This window comes from Hypanus sabinus, chromosome 20, assembly GCF_030144855.1.
Source record: "Hypanus sabinus isolate sHypSab1 chromosome 20, sHypSab1.hap1, whole genome shotgun sequence".
Lineage (NCBI taxonomy): Eukaryota > Metazoa > Chordata > Chondrichthyes > Myliobatiformes > Dasyatidae > Hypanus > Hypanus sabinus.
In genome coordinates this window covers 70,394,656-70,414,581 of record NC_082725.1, presented here as the reverse complement: position 1 = coordinate 70,414,581, position 19,926 = coordinate 70,394,656, and the positions used below count along the sequence as shown (strand labels likewise).

Below are 19,926 nucleotides of genomic sequence, written 5' to 3'. Positions count from 1 at the left end.
CAATGAGAATCTCTCATCGACTGTGATCAGCGAATATGATTTGCTGGGAGAAGACTCACTCTCCTGGTCAGGCTTCTTTCCAATACAAGATCCAGTATGGCTCCTTTTCTGGTTAGATTATGTACAATTGTTTCAAAAGCAGTCCTGGATGCAATTTCAAAATCCAGACCCATCTAAGCTATTGGAACTAAGGGTAACAGTCAACACTGTGGTGGGTGTGAAAGGAAGGGGCTTCACATCGAGGCCGTGCGTGTCAGTGAAGAACCAGGAACCAGGAACGGTACACTCCTTGCCAGCATCTGCTGCCTTACACGATGGAGTCTTGCTTATCACCTGAGGTTGCTAAACTCAGACAGCTGCAGGGAGCAACCAAGGCTTTAAATGAGAGATAGTGATTCGCTTCGATGTGTCATTCTTGGATATGGAAAGATCAAGATTCTCTCCTGCTTAGTGTATGAAGTGTGTTTGATGGCCTCTGTTCTGAATTCAGAATTATGGATGAGGAAATAACATTGAAAACTACTGAATACTGAAAAGTCTGGATAGTAGATGTGGGCAATGTTTCCTCTAGTTAGTAATGACCAGTGTGCACAAAAATCTTGTGCTGTGCAGTTTTTTTTGCCCAGTGACACCAACGTGAGCACTGAATTTTATATTCAGAGGTTTTCATCTTAAAAGCTAGCAAAACACTGTCAATAAGACCTTTGATCTCCTCTGGGTTTGAAGGACTTTGCTCTTGTTCATCTGCACTCTCACAAAACATACGTAGCAGGCCTATAGCGGGTAATGAAGGATTTTCTAGCCGGAGCTTCTGCACACTGTCCATGTGTGATTTGCTTGTTAAATGACGATTTAAAAAGTCAAGTTTCCAAATATCACTCCATTTCTTCCCATTTGCAAATTCTTCAGCAACTCTTGCGTTGCGACAATACACGCAGGTAACACCAGTTCCTGTGTTGTACTTTAATATTTCTCGTAGCTGCACGTTCCTGACCTCATGAGCTTTCGGTGTAGCAGTTTCTGCTGTTTCGTTAAGCCGTTCCTCTTTAAATGAACCCGCGGTTCTTTTGCACTTCAGCACTTTGCTTCTTTGGAATTTGACACGGTGAATCGATCATTTCTTCAAAACAGTATAAGTAAGCCAGTTCTAAAATCTGCAGGCAGATCATTGCAAACACCGTCTGCATCAGAATCCAAGAAAGGAAATGTGATTGTGCACAATTGTGAAATGTAGTTAACATGCCAATGAGGTAGAGGGTGACCTATTGTGTGCAGTTTAAATTCCTTTGAGCACTAGTAGCAAAAGATGTGAGCGTGTGCACATGTGCACACCTTAGAGGGAACATTGATGTGGAGAGGATGTAGGGAAGTCTAGGATCTGATGGCACAGCAGAGGTGTGGAGAAATTTCTTCAACTGGAGTTCAAAGTTCAAGGTAAATTTATTCTCAAAGTATGTATACTATATAAAACTTTGATTTTTTTGCAGGCACCTAGAGGAAAATAAATACAACAGAATCTATAAAAATGATACATAATAAAGGTAGAAAGTGAGCCTACAGACTGTGTAGTCAGTTAACTGTTGACACAAGTGAAACTACCCATGCCATCCAGGAGCCTGAAGGTTTTAGGACAATAGCCGTCATTAACCTGATGGCGTGGAACCCAAGGCTCCTGTAACTCTTGCTCGATGGTCATAACGAGAAGAGAGGCAGATGGGATAGGCTGAGGTGAGGTGATCTTGGTTGGCACCAAGTAGAGGAGCTGAACATTTGTGTTCCAATCTGGGTCTCAACACTTTAATCTAGCTTGAAGTCTGCCCCAGTGACCTTTGTCCACTTCAAGGAGAAGTTTCTTGCCCTGGAGGCAAAGTCACTGGATGAATTTAAGGAAGAGATTGATGGCTCTTTATTGGTAACTAGGTTGAAAGTTATAGAGAGAAGCTAAGAGAATGGGATTGAAAGACAAAAAAAAATGTCCTGCATGAGTCGATGGTGGAGCAGACTAGATAGGCTGATTGGCCCAATTCAGCTCCTGTATCTTTGGTCTTGTGGACTAACGTTGTTGTGAAAACTCTGTTCTCAGGTTGAGACAGCCTGCTGAGTGCAGAATCACATCCAGAGAGAGGATGGGGAAGAAGCTGGACCTGACTACTTTAACAGAGGACGAAGCAGAACATGTGCTGCAGGTGGTCCAGCGGGACTTTGACCTTCGGAAGAAGGAGCAGGAGCGACTTAGGTAGGAATTACATTTTGGGATAATTTCAGCCTTTCAAGAGCACCAGTAGCAGATATTGAGATAAAATGTGGACACAATTGAGTGGCCAGAGCTTGGGTCTGAACACAATTGTTTGCATTTTTTTGCATGGTAAACTCCAGCCTGCTTAAAAAAAATGCTTCTTGGCAGTCAGAACTTGCAAAACCTAGAACAGTGTAAATTGACAGTTGCTTGGTATCACAATTATATTTTTATTGAAAAATTGATTAGAATCTGTATCCCTGTTGGCAAGTAACCATACAGTGTGAAAGCTGTGTTTTGTTTTAAATAAAGATACTTGTTTCTCAGTAAAAGGACTACTCAGTCAGGCAGCATCTGTGCAGAGAGAAAAATGGTTAACCCTTCAGGTTGGTATCCTTGCTTTTAGTGTAAATTTCTCGGCATCTTCCACCACATTTGTGGATTACCTGTATATTCTCAGAACATCAGAAAATAGGAAGCGGGGTAGGCCACTGTCCCATTGAACCTACCCTGCCATTCAGTATGATCCTAGTTGATCTGTACTGGCCTTAACTTCTCATCTGTGCCAGCTCCCCGGAGCCCCAATTCCCCAATCTGGAACTTGGCATCGGATGGCACAGAAACAGGTCCTTCTGCCCACAATGTTGTACCAAACTAATTAAGCTAATCAATTTTAAATACTTATCTGTCTCTGGCTTAAATGTATTTAATGACCTGACCTCCAACAGAGGAGTGCCCCAAAGAATGTTAGAACCCCAAAGTACCCCCGCAGCTCCCCTCCCTCCTGCGAGTTAGCAGCAGCAAGCACAATCCCCTCTTCCCCACACTGGCAAAAAAAGAGCATTGTTTCCTGTCACAGAGCACTCCAGCCTGCAGCAAAGCAACAGTAAAGACACAGGCTTGCAGTACTCCAAAGACTACATTGTTCACCCGGCATTCGACATACCACAGGCTCTCTCTCTCCCTAATGAGATGTCTCTGCTTCACGGCGAGAGGGCAGACATAACAAACAACTCGCTGGTTTACGATTTTAAAAGTCCGTTCCATTACTTTTCTCGAGCTCTGTGCCCAAAGATCTCAGGTCTCTGGGCACACAGCCAAAGATGTTCCAGCTCCCACGACACACCGGTCTGGGACACCGACCTTCAATCTGCCCGTCTCCAAAGTCCCGAGATCCTAGGCCTCCAAAGCCGAGCCGAACTCTTAGTCCGAGCCCTTGGCGTGCTGAACAACGGCCAGTTGTGAAAACCCGAGAGTGGGTCCCATTCCAGCAAAGAGCCATAGTCAGCATGTAGCTCCAGGTTAGGGTCTTCAAAAAGAACCCTGAAAGGGAAAAATAGAGATATTAAAGGTGGAAATAGAGCTGTTTCTGAAGATGCAAGCAAAGGAGTCGTCATTTAACGCCATCATCCATTCGCTCTGCCTCCCAGTTGTGATCGCAGGATTGCTATTAGTGTCACGTGCTAGTGAGGCCAGAACTGGGAAGATTATACAGTTTAATACGTGGCTAAGAAGGTGGTGATTTTAGAATAGTTTTGGATCATTAGTCTATCTTCCAGGGAAGGTGGGACCTGTACAGAAGAGATGGTTTGGACCTGAACTGGAGGGGACTAATATCTTAGCAAGAAGACTTATTAATGCTGCACAGTGGGGTTTAAACTAGAGTTTCAGGGGGATGGAGAGTCAATGGAGAGGTTCTGGAGGCATTTATCAGTAAGACCTCAGACAAACTTAGGTTGAACACAGTGTGACTAGTGTCCTGCTCTGCGTATATTCCAATGCAATGAAAGGCGCTGAAGATGGGTAGCTAGTTTACAAACAGAGGTAATGTGTAGTGAGGAGATGCTGTTGACAGGAGAAAATTGCAGTCAACAGGTTGAGTTGCAACTTAAAAGGCAGACAAAGTTGAAAAGAGTGAATACAGGACTGAAGGTGTTATGTTCGAATATGCACAGTATATGAACTAGTAGCACAATTACTGATTGTTGTATGATGTTGTAGGCATCACTGAATCATGGCTGAAAGAAGATTACAGCTGGGAGCTTTATGTCCAAGGATACACATTGTATCAAAAGAATAGTCTGGAAGGCAGAGGGGGGCAGTGTTTCCCTGTTAGTAAAAAAATGAAAATGAAATCAAATCATTAGAAAGAGGTGACATGGGGTTGGAAGGTGTTGAATCATTGTGGACAGAGCTAAGGAACTGCAAGGGCAAAAAGACCCTGATGGGAGTTGTATATACACCCCAAACAGAACTATGGATGTGGCCTACTAATTACAACAGGAGATAGAAAACGTATGCCAAAAGAGCAGTTTTACAAAAGTCACGGGGGTTTTTAATATGCAGATAGATTGGGATAATCAGGATTCCAGGAGAGAGGATTTCGAGAATGCCTATGAGATGCTTTTTAGAGCAGCTCGTGGTTGAGCCCACAAGGGGACCATCTATTCTCGACTGAATGTTGTGGAATGAACTGGAATTGATCAAAATGCTTATGGTAGAAGAACCCTGAGGGGCAAGTGATCATAAAATAATTGATTTCACCCTGAAATTTGAAAAGGAGAAGCAAAAGTCCGAAGTATCGGTATTCCAGTGGAGTAAAGGGAATAACAGTGACATGAGAGAGGAGTTGGCCAGAACTGATTGGAAAAGAACACTGGCAGGGATGATGGCTGAGCAGCAACGGCTGGGATTTCTGGAGACAATTCAGAAAGCATCCCAAATAGGAATAAGTATTCTAAAGGAAAGATGACACAACTGTGGCTAACAAGAGAAGCCCTATGTTGAGTTCAACAATGGCATCTCCTGTAATGAGCTGGTGCCAAACTAATGTCAGTCTCTGCCATTCCTTTGGTTTCAACACCCACATGGAGAGGTGGAGCCTGCTACATGGGCAACAGTATGCTCTCTGTATCATACTGCCCTGGCTTGTGTATCAAGTAGACAGCTGGGATGCATCATCCATGGTCGTCCCTGGCCTCCAAATAAGCTTGGACCTTGTGGAGGATACTAAATTGGGTGAAGGCAAATTATGATGTTATCAGACAGGAGCTATGGGGAATTAGCTGTTATTAGGCTCGTAGGGTAGTCTGATCACTCAAGTTGAGTATGACCTCCTAAGGGGTTGTCAAGTACACATATGAAGTGGGAGTTGTCTGAAGACCATTATGTCAGAGCTCAGGACTGCATGTTCCAGTAAGGATGAAGGATGTGGATGGCAGGTTAAGGTGATGAAAGGTTATGAATTTAGTCAAATAGAAAAAGAAAGCATATGTAACATTTATGAAGTTAAGACCAGTCAGGGATATAAAAATAGTAGGAAAGAGTTCAAGCAAAGGGCCAGGAATACCAAAAGGGGCCATGAAATATCCTGGCAAGTTGGATTAAAGAGTTCCAATGTGTTACTTTAAAAGCAAGAAGATAACTAGGGAGAGGGTCGGAAAAGAGAATTATGCCTTGGTAATATCTGTATTGTCATAGTTAGTATGTTTTATACTTTATAATATACTTTATAAAAGGGTATCTCATAGAAGCATTCCAATTGTTGAAAGGCCTGAGCAGATTAGATATGGCAAAGTTATTTCCCATGGTAGGGAAGTCTAGGACAAGAGGGCATGTCTTCAGGATTGAAGGGCATCCATCTGGAACAGAGATGTGGAGAAATTACTTTAGTCAGAAGGTGGTAAATCTGTGGAGTTTGTTGCCACGATCAGCTGTGGAGGCCAAGTCATTGGGTGTATTTAAGGCAGAGACAGATAGGTTCTTCATCAGCCAGGGCATCAGAGGGTATGGGAAGAAGGCAGGGTTTGGGGAGATTACTGGAGGAATTGGATCAGCCCATGATTGCGTGGCGGAGTAGACTCGATGGGCTGAATGGCCTACTTCTGCTCCTATATCTTATGATCTTGTAAGTCAAAACCAGCATAAAGCCAAAGAAAGGGCATAAACTAGAGCAAAATTAGTGGAAAGTTAGAGGCTTGTGAGCCTTTGAAGAACTAACACAAGGTAACTCAGAAGGTCATTAAGAAGGTAAAGATGGAATATGAATGTAAGCTAGCTAATAGTAGTAAAGAGGTTATGAAAAGATTCTTCAGATACATAAAGTGTGAAAGAGTGGCTGGAGTGGATATCGGGACCCCCCCCCCCCCCCCCCCCCGTTGGAAAAGGATGCTGAAGAGGTAGTAATGGGGCAAGGAAATGGTGAATGAACTTAATGAGCATTTTGCAACATTCTTCATTATGGAAGACACCAGCAGTGTGGTGGAAGCTCCAGGTGTCAGAAGTTATGAAGTGTATGAAATTACCATTACTAGAGAGATGATCCTTGGGAAACTGAAAGGTCTGAGGTAGATAAGTCACCTGGACCAGATGGTGTGCACCCCAGGGTTCTGAAAGAGGTGGCTGAAGAGATAGTGGAGGCATTAGTAATGATCTTTCAAAAATCACTAGAATCTGGAATGGTTCTGGAAGACTGGAAAATTTAAAATGTCACTCCACTCTTCAAGAAGGGAGAGAGGCATAGGAAAGGAAATTGTAGGCCAGTCTGACCTCAGTAGATGGGAAAATGTTGGTGTTGATTATCAAAGATAAGGTTTCAGGGTACTCAGAGGCACATGATAAAATAGGCCATAGTCAGCATGGTTTTCTCAAAGGAAAATCTTGCCCTGACAAATCTGTTGGAATTCTTAGAAGAAACACTAAGCAGGGTAGACAATGGAGAATCAGTTGAAATTATACACTTGGATGTTCAGAAGGCCTTTGACAACGTGCCACACCTGAGGACGCTTAACAAGTTAGGAGCCCATGGTATTACAGGAGAAATTCTAGCACGGGTAAACCAGTGGCTGAATGGCAGAAGGCAAAGAGTGGTAGTAAAGGGAACCTTTTCTGGTTGGCTGCTGGTGACAAGTGGAGTTTCACAGGACAAATTCTTTTTACGTTATATGTCAATGATTTGGATGATGGAATTGATGGCTTTATTGCACAGTTTGCAGACGATATGTAGGCAGGTAGAGACACAAGTAGTTTTGAGGAAGTAGAGAGGCTACCGAAGGCCTTGGATCAGGAGAATGGCCAAAGAAATGGCAGATGGAATACAGTGTCAGGAAGTCTATGGTCATGCAATTTAGTAGAAGAACTGAAAGAGTTGATTATTTTCTAAATGGAGAGAAAATACAAAAAAAGAGGTGCAAAGAGACTTGGGAGACCTTATGCAGGGTTCCCTAAAGGTTAATTTGCAGGTTGGGTCTGTGTTGCAGAAGGCAAATGTAATGTTAGCATTCATTTCGATAGGACTAGAATGTAAAAGCAAAGAAGCCATGTTGAGAATTTATAAAGTGCTGGTGCCGTCTCACTTGGGAGTATTGTGAGCAGTTTGGACCCCTTATCTTAGAAAGGATGTGCTGAAACTGGAGAGGGATGAATGGAGGTTTGTAAAAATTATTCCAGGATTGAAAGGCTTGTCATATGAAGAGTATTTGATGGCTCTGAGCCTGTATTCACTAGCAATCAGCAGAAATGTCTTTGAAACCTATCATATGGTGAAAGATCTTGATAGAGTGGATATCTCCTATGGTGGGAGAGTTTAAGACCAGAGGACATAGTCTCAAAAGAGAGGGGCTTCCTTTTAGAACTGAGATGAGGAGGAGTTTTTTTAACTGAAGAGTGTTGAATCTGGAATTCTTTTCCACAGGCAATTGTGGAGGTCAAGTGTAAGGAGTTTGTATGTTCTCCCCATGACTGTGTGGGTTTCCTGTGAGTGCTCCAGTTTCCTTCCACAATCCAAAGAAGTACCTGTTGGTAGGTTAATTAGCCATTGTAAATTGTCACATGATTTGGCTAGGATTAAATAGGGTGTTACTTGGCAGCTTGGCTTGAAGGGCGAGGTGGGCCTACTCCGTTTCAATAAATATGTAAATAAAGTCTTTATGTATGTTTGAGGCAGAGGTTGGTAGACTCCTGATTGGACAGGGCATGAGGGATAGGGGGAGAAGGCAGGAGATTGGATCAGGGATCCAATGGATCCATGGAAACATGGATCTGCCATGATAAAATGGCAGACCAGACTTGATGGGCCAAGTGGCCTGATTCTGCTCCTAGCATGGTTTTATGGTCTTCTGGAATTAAAGGGAACAGAAGCGAGCATTAGAAGGGGGAGAATTGGAGTGACAGGAGAACAAGCTGACAGGTGATAGTGAGACCAGCTGAGGTAGAAGGTGGGTCGATGGGATGGGCAGATGTTTAAGAATCTGGGAGGTGATTGCTGTAAGAGGTAAAGGCTTGAGGAGAGGACATCAGACCAAGGAATAAAGCGAAGTAGGAGGGAAACCAGAGGGAGCTGATGGGCAGGTCATCAGGGTTGGAGGGGAGAAGAGAAGGAGTGAGGGGGTAATGATAAAAAAGAGAAAGGGAAAAGGAAAGTAGTAATTACAGAAAGTTTCAGAAATTGATGTTTATGCCATCAGTTTGGAGGTATCTGGATAGAATGCAAGAATTGGGGAGGGTCAAAGGGGAAGTGCTAAAACCTGCTGAGGAACTCGAAGCCCTGTCATTTTCCTGATTGCTGTCAACATAATTGGACCCGATTCAGATTCAGATCAATTTATTTATCACATACATTAAAGTGAAATATGTTGCTTGCATTATCAACACAAACTAAGGATGCCCTGGGGGCAAGTATCAGCACACATTACATGCCCACAATGTTCATCAGACAACACAAGCAACAACATTAACACAGAACAGCAAAACAAGCTCCTTTTCTCCCACACACAGGCGGGTCTCCAAGCCCAGGAAAAGACATCTCCAGGCCACCAACCTCTGTGTGAGCCCGACTCACAGACATCAGGCCCCAGACTTCCAGACATGCTGACTCAAGGAGCCTCTACTATCAAGTCTCAACTTTCAGAGCCGCTGGCTTCGGGCTTTGAGCTCGGCAATCATGGCATTTTGAACTCTGGGCCTCACACAGTGGTTGGAAGTGTGGCCTTTTTCTTGGCAGGGTCCTCAGCTCTGCTGCTTACATCAACTGGTTTCATATTAGGGAAACACTCGGTAGTCATTACAGCAGGATAGAAGCTGACCTCGAACCAGGGCAAGCTATTAATTATATTCACTATTAGGAACTTAAAGCTCTAAATGCTCTTGACCTTCGCACTTTTATTTATTTATTGAGATAGAGTGCAGAATCAGCCCTTCTGGCACTTAGAGCCAGGCCACTCAGCAGTCCCCTGATTTAACCCTAGCCTGGTTACGGGACAATGTACAATGACCAATTAACCTACCAACCAGTTAATTTTTTAAAACGTTTGTAACCAGGAGCATGTGCACAGTCCTCTCCCCCTTTTCGGAAGTCAGTGTCCAGTTCTTGTTTTGCTGACTTTTGAGGAAAAGGTTGTTGTCATATACTCAGACCTGCTATTTGATATATGGCCCAATACAATGATGTAATCTGTAAACTTGTAGATGGAGGGAGAACAGAATCTGGCCTCGTAGTCATGAGTGTACGCGGAGTAGAGTATGGGCAGAGGACACGATTTTGAGAGTAATCATGGCAGAGGTGTTGCTGCCTGTTCTTACTGATTGTGGTCTGTTGGTCAGGAGGTCAAGGGCCCAATTGTAGAGGGAGACATTGACTTCCAGTGTCCAGAATTTGGTGATGAGTTGGCTTGGAAATAGAGTATTGAAGGTGGAGCTGAAGTCAATAAACAAATTATCCTAGGTGTCCACTGTCCAGATCCTCCGAAGATGAGTGTAGAGTCATGGAGATAACATCAACAGTAGAACTGCTTCAGCAGTAGATGAATCGCAGTAATCGAGGTAGTCTAGGAGGCTGGAATTAATGTACGCCATGTAACAGACTGTCATGATGGTGGGTAGCTGAGCACTGGACAGTAGTTATTAGGGAACGTTGCCTTGTTTCTCTTGGACGATAGTCATCTTTTTAAAGCAAATAGGAACCTCGGATTGAAGCAGGAAGATGTTTAAAATGTCGGCAAATATTCCCAGCAGCTGATCTAAGGACGTGGCCAGGGACATCATCAGCATCAGATTCACTCTCTGGAAGACTGACATTGTATCTTTATCAGTGACCATGGCGTCAGATGCATTGGTGGTTATTGAGGTGGGTGGTAACAGTCAAATCTTCTTCTTTTCAAAGTGTGTGTAGAATCCACTAAGCTTATCCGTGATGCTCCTGTACTACATAAGCCCTGGCACAACTGATACTGTCTCTTGGCATTCCTGATAACTTTAGCTTTGGTCAAGGTCAACGCTGCACTCATGGATTTAAGTGTGGAGTGGCTCGTCAGGTTTGTTCATGGTTTCTGGTTTGGTGCACCTTTTCTGCACGGTGTTCAGCACCCTTGCTGACAAAGTCCATGATGGAGGTGACATTCTCATCTAGGTTGGCTGCTGAGTCGGAATGTAGACCATTCTATTGACTCAAAGCAGTTGCATAGAAGCTCATCTGCTTCCTCAGACCAGTACTGAATGATCTGTATCGGATCCTCATGTTTTAGCTTTTGTTTGTATGCAGGGATAAGTAACATAACTTGGTGATTTGATTGACCAGATGTGGGTGGTGGGTGGTGCAGTAGGTGTCTGTATTGGTCGTTGGGCCCCTCATGGGACAGGAGAACCAGAAGGGATAACTTCACTCAACTTCACTCACCCCAACATTGAACTGCTCCCCAGCCCATGGACTCACTTTTAAGGACTCTTCATTGCAATATTTATTGTTTATTTATTATTATTTTGTTTTTTTTCTTTTTGTATTGAGAGTTTGTTGTCTTTGCACATTGGTTGTTTGTCTTGTGTGCAGTTTTTCAATGATTCTATTGTATTTACTGTGAATACTCACAAGAAAATGGATCTCAAGTTAGTATATAGTGACATTTGTACTTTGATAATGCACTTATTTTGAAGACTCTGACTTTGAAGTTATTCCAAGATGGGTGAGCAAGCATTTGGCAGGACTGTCATATCCAAGCTTCATGAGGGGTTGATTAAGAAGCAGGCTCTCTGCCTCCACGTTTGCCCAAGGACTCCATCTGGTGAATTGAGAATTGTGGCTCACTTGGTGTGGTCAGGTGCAACAGGTGTAACCACATTTCTGTGTTGCACCTCGTGTTTCCGTGATCTAGAGCTTAGTGGTCCCTCAGTTCTCTTTGGTAGGCTCGTCTTTCTCTTTGTTTATCAACTAGATGTTAGCTAGTAGGATTCTGAGGAGGGTGGGGACTTCTTTAACCACACTGTTAGTTTCACCTGCTACCCATTCCTCTTAGCAAACTTTTAAGTGGAAGTGGCTATGTCTGGGTGAGCACTGGGAGTCCTGTAGTCGGTTCAAAGGGAACTGATTTCTTCTGGGCACACCTGGAAGACCACCTGGCCTGGAAGGCGAGTTGTTGTTCTCGCCACGTCTGTAAGTCCTGCCATGGAGCAGGGCTCCCCCAGAGGTGGGGGGTAGAGCCGGTATTGGGGCTTTTGGCCTCAAGTGATGCAACTGTCTCCACAAGGACTTCAGAAGTTTCTTTTCTAGCCCATAGAGTCTGAGGATATGTTCTGTCAAACCCTGGGGATTTATAAGACCAGATGACATAGGGGCAGAATTAGACCATTCAGCCCAACACCACTATTGGGAGTGGTTTAAACTAATACAGCAGCCGGATGGGACCCAGTATGATAGATCTGAGGGTGAGCCAGCAGGTTTACAGATGGGTGTAATATGTATGTAAGGAAGGACAAGCCAATGATTGGGTAGAAATGCAGACAGTGCACAGAATTAAATTGTACTACAAAGAGACAAAATTTCAAAAGGTTGAAGAATGCAGGACTGAAGTGCTGTATTTAAATGCATGTAATATTTAGAAATGAAAGAATTGACTATTTCCAGGTATTAGTAATTAATCAGAGGCAGTTAAAGTTGTGCTGTTACGGCACTGGCACTCCAGGTTCAACTCCCACCACTGTCGGTAAGCAATTTGCTTGTACTCCCCATTCCGAGTGGATTCCTCCGTGTCCTCTGCTTTCCCTCCAGATTCCGAAGATGTGCTGGTTGGTAGGTTAGTTGGTCTCTTGGCAGTTCAGGCTCATTGGCCCAGAATGACCTGTTATTGGCTGATTCATAAATAGAAAATAAATGAAAATTGCTCATGGAGGGGAGTCCTGTAATGTTTGTCAGAGTTGGCAGATATTTTTACAGAACGGAGAATGTACAGTACAGGAACAGTCCCACAATAGCCCACAGTATTGTGCTGAACTAATGAAGCAAATGATGCCCAATTTCTGGTTGCTTTTGTGCGTCCATTGTTTATATCATGCTAAGAACTTCTTAATTACCTGTCTCATTTCTGCTGCCACCACTCACCCTGGCAATACATTCTAGCACACTCTTCTGTTTTTAAAAAAAATCTTGTCCCTCACACCTTTAAATGCATTCCCTCTCGTGTTAGACATTTCAATGCCGGGACAAAGATGCTGACTGTCTACTCTACCTATTAAGTCAAGTTCATTGTCACTTACCTATATACTGTCAAATAAAACCAACATTTTTCTGAACCAAGGTGTAAAATGGTAGTACCCATAACACACATATACTTCTCATCATTTTATAAACTTCTATCAAATTTCTTCTCAGCCTCTGACAGTCCAGAGAAAACAATCCTACTTTGTCCAATGTGCCCTCTAATCTTGATATACCAATTCTGCACCCTGTAATCTTCACATTCTTCCTATAATAGAGTGACTATAATTGAATGCAGTACTGCAAATGTAGCTAAACAAGAATTTTATAAAGCCATGACACAATTTCCTAACTCTCAAACTCAGTGCCTCAAACAGTAAAGGCAGTTGTGTTATACATCCTCCTTAACACCCTATCAACTGGAAGGCCACTCTCAGAGTTCAGCAGATTTTAATAATGATCTCAACAGAGATTAGGTGATTTACGACACAGGGTACTGAAAGAAATGGCAGAAGTTACAGTAGAGGCTTTGGTGATAATTTACCAAAATTCTCTGGACTCTGGGCATGTCCCAGTGGATTGGGAGATGGTGAATATCACACCACTGTTCATAAAATGATGTAGGCAAAAGGCAGGAAACTAGAGGCCAGTTAGTTTAACATGGTCAGGAAAATGCTTGAAACTATCATTAAAGAAGAAATAGTGAGGCATCTGGAAAGAAATGGATCCATCAGGCAGACCAGCATGGATTCAGCAAAGGCAGGTCCTGTTTGACAAACTTACTGGAATTCTTTGAGGATATAAGGAGCACAGTGGATAGAGATGAACAGATGCACATTACTTACTTGGATTTCCAGAGGATGCTCGATAAGGCGCTGGATCAGGGACTAATCCATAACATAAGGATGTATAGAGTTGGGCGTGATGTATTAGCATGGATAGAGGATTGGTTAACTAATAGAAAGCAGAGAGTTGGGATACATGGGTATTACTCTGGTTGGCAATCAGTGGTGATCGGTGTGACACAGGGGTCAGTGCTGGGCCCACAACTGTTCATGATATACATTAACGATCTTAAAGAGGGGACCGAGTGTAGTGTATCTAAGTTTGCTGATGACACTAAGTTGAGTGGAAAAGCAAATTGTGCAGAAGATATGGAGAGATGTAGATAGGTTAGGTGACTGGGCAAGGGTCTGGCAGATGGAATACAATGTTGGTAAATGCAGAGTCATCCACTTTGGAAGGAAAAATGAAAGAGCAGATTATTATTTGAATGGTAAAAAAAATTACAACATGCTGCTGTGCAGAGGGATTTGGGAGTGCTTGTGCATGAATTGCAAAAGGTTGGTTTTATAGGAACAGCAGGCTATCAAAAAGGCAAATGGAATGTTGGCCTTCATTGCTGGAGGGATTGCGTTTAAGAGCAGGGAGGAGGTTATGTTGCAACTATACAGGGTACTGGTGAGGCCACACCTGGAGTACTGTGTGCAGTTCCAGTCTCCTTACTTGAGGAAGGATATACTGGCTTTGAAGGTGGTGCAGAGGAGCTTCACCAGGTTGATTCCCGAGATGAGGGGATTAGACTGTGAGGGAAGATTGAGTCACCTGCTCTGTACTCACTGGAACTCAGAAGAGTGAGAGGAGATCTTACAGAAACATATACTGTAATGAAAGGGATAGGTAAGATAGAGGCAGGAAAGTTGTTTCCACTGGTAGGTGAGACTAGAAAAAGGGGACATAGCCTCAAGATTCGGAGGAGTAGATCTAGGATGGAGATGAGGAGGAACTGCTTTTACCAGTGAGTGATGAACTTGCAGAATTCTCTGTCCAATGAAGCAGTGGAGGCTACCTCAGTAAATATATTTAAGATAAGATTGAATAGATTTTTGGATAGTAGGGGAATTAAGGGTTATGGGGAAAAGGCAGGTAGGTGGAGATGAGTCCATGGCCAGGCCAGCCATGATCTCATTGAATGACAGAGAGGCTTGACAGGCCAGATGGCTGACTGCTCCTATTTCTTGTGTTCTTATGTAAAAGCAACTGCAGTTTCCAAACCATTTAATCACAACTGAAGTGACTTTCGACAATCGGAATGAGCCATGCCCCCCCCCCCACAGGACACTCCACCCCTCAAAAAGCCCTGAACATTATGATTCAAGCCTCAGAGTGGTAAGACTTCCGTGAACTCCCTAAGTCACATATAAAGCACAAGAGTACAATACCCAATACTGCAAACCCAGATGCCACCCTGTATACTACAGCAGTCCACCAGTCTCCCTGTGCCCCAGAAGGCCAGCAGCCGCACCCTGGAGTGCATTAGCTAGTGAGCTGATCCTCCACTTGATCTTATACATGGACCAACCAGGTGAGTGATGTTTCCCAAACAGTCAGGAATGTAGGAGCAGAATTCTTCACCAAGAACGGTACAAGTGCCACTTTCATAAGGACAAAGTAAAATTCATTTCTTTTAATGTCAATGGGCTATTAAATCCAATCAAACATAATAGAATTTTATCCAAAATGAAAAAAGAACAAGCCCATGTAGTATATTTACAGGAAACTCAGTTAAGTGATAATGAGCATAGAAAACTAAAGAGAATGGGCTTCACTAATTTGTTTTTCTCCTCATATAAATCAGGACATAGGAGAGGAGTTGCTATTATTATCTTAAGTAAACTAAATTTTGAAAAAAGTATTCAAAATGGGAGAGAAGGAGGGCAGATATATTCTGGTAAGGGGGAAGATAGATGGAAATTCAGTTACTCTATTGAATATATACGCACCCCTGGGAAGTGATATTGGTTTCTTTCAGAAAATTACTCATGTTATGGTAGCGAAAACAGAAGGTCTCCTGATATGTGCGGGAGACTTAAATTTACAATTACAACCAAACTTAGACTCTTCCAGTAGAAAAACCTATGAAACAAAATCCTTACAGAAGCAAGTTAATACACTTTTTGAGGATGTTGGTTTAATTGATATATGGAGGGACCTTTTCCCCGACAGAAGGGATTACACTCATTATTCTGCTCCACGTTCTGTATATACAGGAATAGACTATTTCATAACATTTGGAAAAGACAAAGACAAAATAAACACCTACGGAATTGGGATAATAGATGTAAGTGTCCATGCACCTGTATATTTATCTGTTGATTTTGACCTACAACCAAAGAATACTATTTGGAAACTAAATTCAAGTCTACTCAAAGATCCGTACTTTAAGGAACAAATCAAAAAAGAAATTGGTCTCTACTTAGAATTTAATGATAATGGAGAGGTTTCACCTCCCATTTTATGGGATACTCTGAAGGCGGTCTTAAGAGGGAAAATTATATCGATATCTTCATATAAGAAAAGAATAAGGAATAAAACATTAGAGGAATTACAAAATAGACTGAAGGAACTAGAGAAAAAACACAAATTAAATTTGGCACAGGATACATTAAGGGAAATTAACAGAATTAAGAATGAAATAATTAATTTGGCTACACAAGAAATCAAGAAAAACTTAATGTTTCTGAAACAGAGACATTATGAAAGTGGATCAAAATCTACGAACATACTGGTGTGGAAACCGAAAAAAAAAGATAGTGGAAAATACAATTTTCTGAAAATAAGATAGAATGAAAATGATTAAAAAAATAAGCTAAGTGAAATTCAAGAAGCTTTTGAAGTGTTTTACAAAACTCTATATTCCAAAGTTCCAGGGGGAAGCATAACCCAAATTGACACCTTCTTGAATTCTCTAGAGTTACCCACTTTAAGCAAAGAACAAAATAGAACGATGACTGCTGACATAACTGAAGCTGAATTTAAAGCTGCAATTAGTAGGTTTAAATTAAGCAAGTCACCAGGATGAGACAGGTATATGGCAGAGTGGTACAAAGAATTTAAAAATGAGTCAATTTGAATGAATTTGGCACAGGATACATTAGAGGAAATTTAAAAAATTAGGAATGAGATTAATAGTTTGGCTATGCAAGAAATCAATAAAAATTTAATGTTTCTGAAACAGAGACATTATGAAAGTAGATCTAAGTCTATGAAAATATTGGCGTGGAAACTGAAAAAAAAGATTGCAGAAAATACAATTCATTGAATTAGGGACCCAAGAACGAAAATTATAAAAAATAAGCTAAGTGAAATTCAAGAAGCTTTTGAAGTGTTTTACAAAACTCTATATTCCAAAGTTCCAGGGGGAAGCATAACACAAATTGACACCTTCCTGAATTCTCTAGATTTACCCACTTTGTGAAGAACAAAATAGAACAGATGGGTATATGGCAGAGTGGTACAAAAAATTTAAAAATGAGTTAATTCCTGTTTTACCCCCCCCCCCACACTGTACTGGGCTCTAAAAAAGGCACAAATGCCACCCAGTTGGAAGGAAGTGATAATCTCAGCTATACCGAAAGAAGGCAAGGATAAAATGGAATGCGGGTCATTTAGACCAATATCTGTTCTTAAAGTAGATTATAGATTATTTACCTCCATCATAGCCAAACAATTAGAGGAGTTTCTACCCATACTGATATGTAACAATCAGACAGGTTTTATACGACAACGTCAGACTCAAGACAATATATGAAGGACACTTCACATTATGGATCACATACAAAGAAATAAAATTGAAGCAATAGTGATATGCGTGGATGCTGAAAAGGCATTTAATTAAGTTAATTGGAATTTTCTTTACAGAGTTTGACATAGATTTGGTTTCCAAGACACAATTATTAAAACTATACAGACACTATATGACAATTCTACTGCTAGGATTAAAATCAATGGATATGTATCAAATAGTCTTACCCTAGAAAGGGGCACGAGACAGGGTTGTGCATGGTCACCACTACTCTTCACGTTATATCTGGAACCATTAGCTCAATACATCAGACAAAATGAAGATATCGGGGAATTCCTATTAAAGGGACAGAGCATAAATTGGCTTGTTATGCGGATGACATTTTGATCTATCTAGGGCAACCAACATACTTTTTACCTAAATTGATGCAATCCTTTGAACAATATGGTCAATTATCAGGATACAAGGTCAACATAGATAAAACCCAATTACTTTCATATAACTATAGCCCACCAAGAGAAATTGAAAGTAGATATCCCTTGGCATGGCAAACAGAGTCTTTCAAATATTTGGGCATCATTACACCAAAAGATTTGGCAAAATTATCAGAATGTAATTATCAGCCTTTATATAAAAAAATTAAGTAAGATATGACAAGATGGAACCTGATTCCATTTTTCAGCCTCAGTTCAAGGATTGAGTCTATTAAAATGAATGTACTGCCCAGACTGTTATATCTCTTTCAGACAATAGAGATTAATCAAAATCAATTAAATGAATGGAACAAAATGTTATCAAGATATATTTGGAAAGGTAAAAGGCCTAGAGTTCATCTCAAAACTTTGCAATTAGCAAAGGAAAAAGGGGGATGGGGCCTACCTTCTCTTAGAGATTATTATTTTGCAGCACAGTTGAGAGCTGTGATATGTTGGTGCAACCCATCATATGACGCTCAATGGAAAAACATTGAGGAGCGGGTACTTCCCATCCCCATACAAGCAATTTTGGCTGATAACAACCGGCAAAGGTACATAAATACTATTGATAACCCATGGGTGAAATTGACTCTTAAAATATGGAAAACTACTATAAAAGAATATAATCTAGAGGGAGATATTGCAATTCTTAAATGGTGTGCATATGACTCGGATTTTACACCGAATAAATTGGATGCTAGATTTAAGGACTGGACAGCTAAAGGAATAACAGTTCTTTGCAACATAATGAAAGAAGGAACGCTGTTCAGTTTTGAAATGCTTAAAGAGAAACATTTATTAGAAAAACAAGATTTTTATCGGTATTTACAGATGCGACAATATGTTAATAAGATGCTTAAAATGTAACCAAGGCAAGTACATGCTTGATAGAGCTCTTTAGAAAAGCATATAATTCAGATAATGGTAGTAGAATCATTTCAAGCATGTATAAGAGGTTGTCAAATCTTAAAACACATTCGACTTCATACATTAACGCAAAATGGGAGAAGGAAGGAGGGATAATTATATCTGAGGAAGAATGGACAACAATATGGAGATATCAATGGAAGTGTTCCAGTTCACAGAAATGGAGGGAGTTTGGATGGAAAAACTTGATATTTTATTACACCCTCTCAGAAATCCCATTATGATAGTAACCTCCCTGTTTTCTGGAGAAATCGTGGAAATCAAAATGCAAATCATTATAATATTTTTTGGGACTGCCCTGTTATCAAAGACTATTGGAAGGGGATACACAATGCCCTACAAGACATCTTTAAATGTGAAATACCTTTAGAGAGTAAGACCATATATTTTGGGTATATACCTCAAGAATGGTTAAAAAGAGATAAATATTTAATGAATATTCCTTTGGTGGCTGGTAAAAAGACTCTTACTAGGAAATGGTTATCACAGGAGAGCCCAACATTAAATGCATGGATGGAAATTACAATGGACATTTACAAAATGGAGAAGATAACAGCATCTGTTAATCATAAGCTGGAACAATTTGATTCGTACTGAGAAAAATGGTTTAACTACATAATGCCTCATAGGCCTGATTTTATTCTCACAAATCAATGAATCTGTTGTTAAAAAGAAGATCACTCCCTACTTGTACATAGTTTTTTTCCTTTTGCTTGTTTTTTCTTTCCACTCTTTTCTATAAGTGTATACCCCAGATAAATTCTTTGTGGAGATTTATGATATAGACAATGGACAGTAGGTGCAGGAGTAGGCCATTTGGCCCTTCTAGCCAGCACCACCATTCACTGTGATCATGGCTGATCATACACAATTAGAACCCCGTTCCTGCCCTCTCCCCATATCCCTTGACCCCGCTATCTATAAGAGCTCTATCTAACTCTGTCTTGAACGCATCCAGAGACTTGGCCTCTACTGCCTTATGGGGCAGAGCATTCCACATATCCACCACCCTCTGGGTGAAAATGTTTTTCCGCATCTCTGTTCTAAATGGCCTACCCCTTATTCTTAAACTGTGGCCTCTAATTCTGGACTCACCCATCAGCGGGATCATGCTTCCTGCCTCCAGTGTGTCCAATCCCTTAATAATCTTATGTGTTTCAATCAGATCTCCTCTCATCCTTCTAAATTCCAGTGTATACAAGCCCAGTCGCTCCAATCTTTCAACATATGACAGTCCCGC

General features: G+C 41.4%; 1 protein-coding gene across 1 annotated transcript in view; it reads left to right on the top strand.

Annotated features, from left to right (window-relative positions):
• Positions 1-19,926, top strand: part of LOC132378624 (rab effector MyRIP-like) — a 561,180-nt gene that overhangs the window by 105,168 nt on the left and 436,086 nt on the right. Inside the window, exon 2 of the mRNA XM_059945729.1 lies at positions 2,084-2,236. Within this exon, the coding sequence (XP_059801712.1) occupies positions 2,127-2,236 (110 nt within the window). The 5' untranslated portion in view covers positions 2,084-2,126. The remainder of the gene's footprint in view (positions 1-2,083; positions 2,237-19,926) is intronic.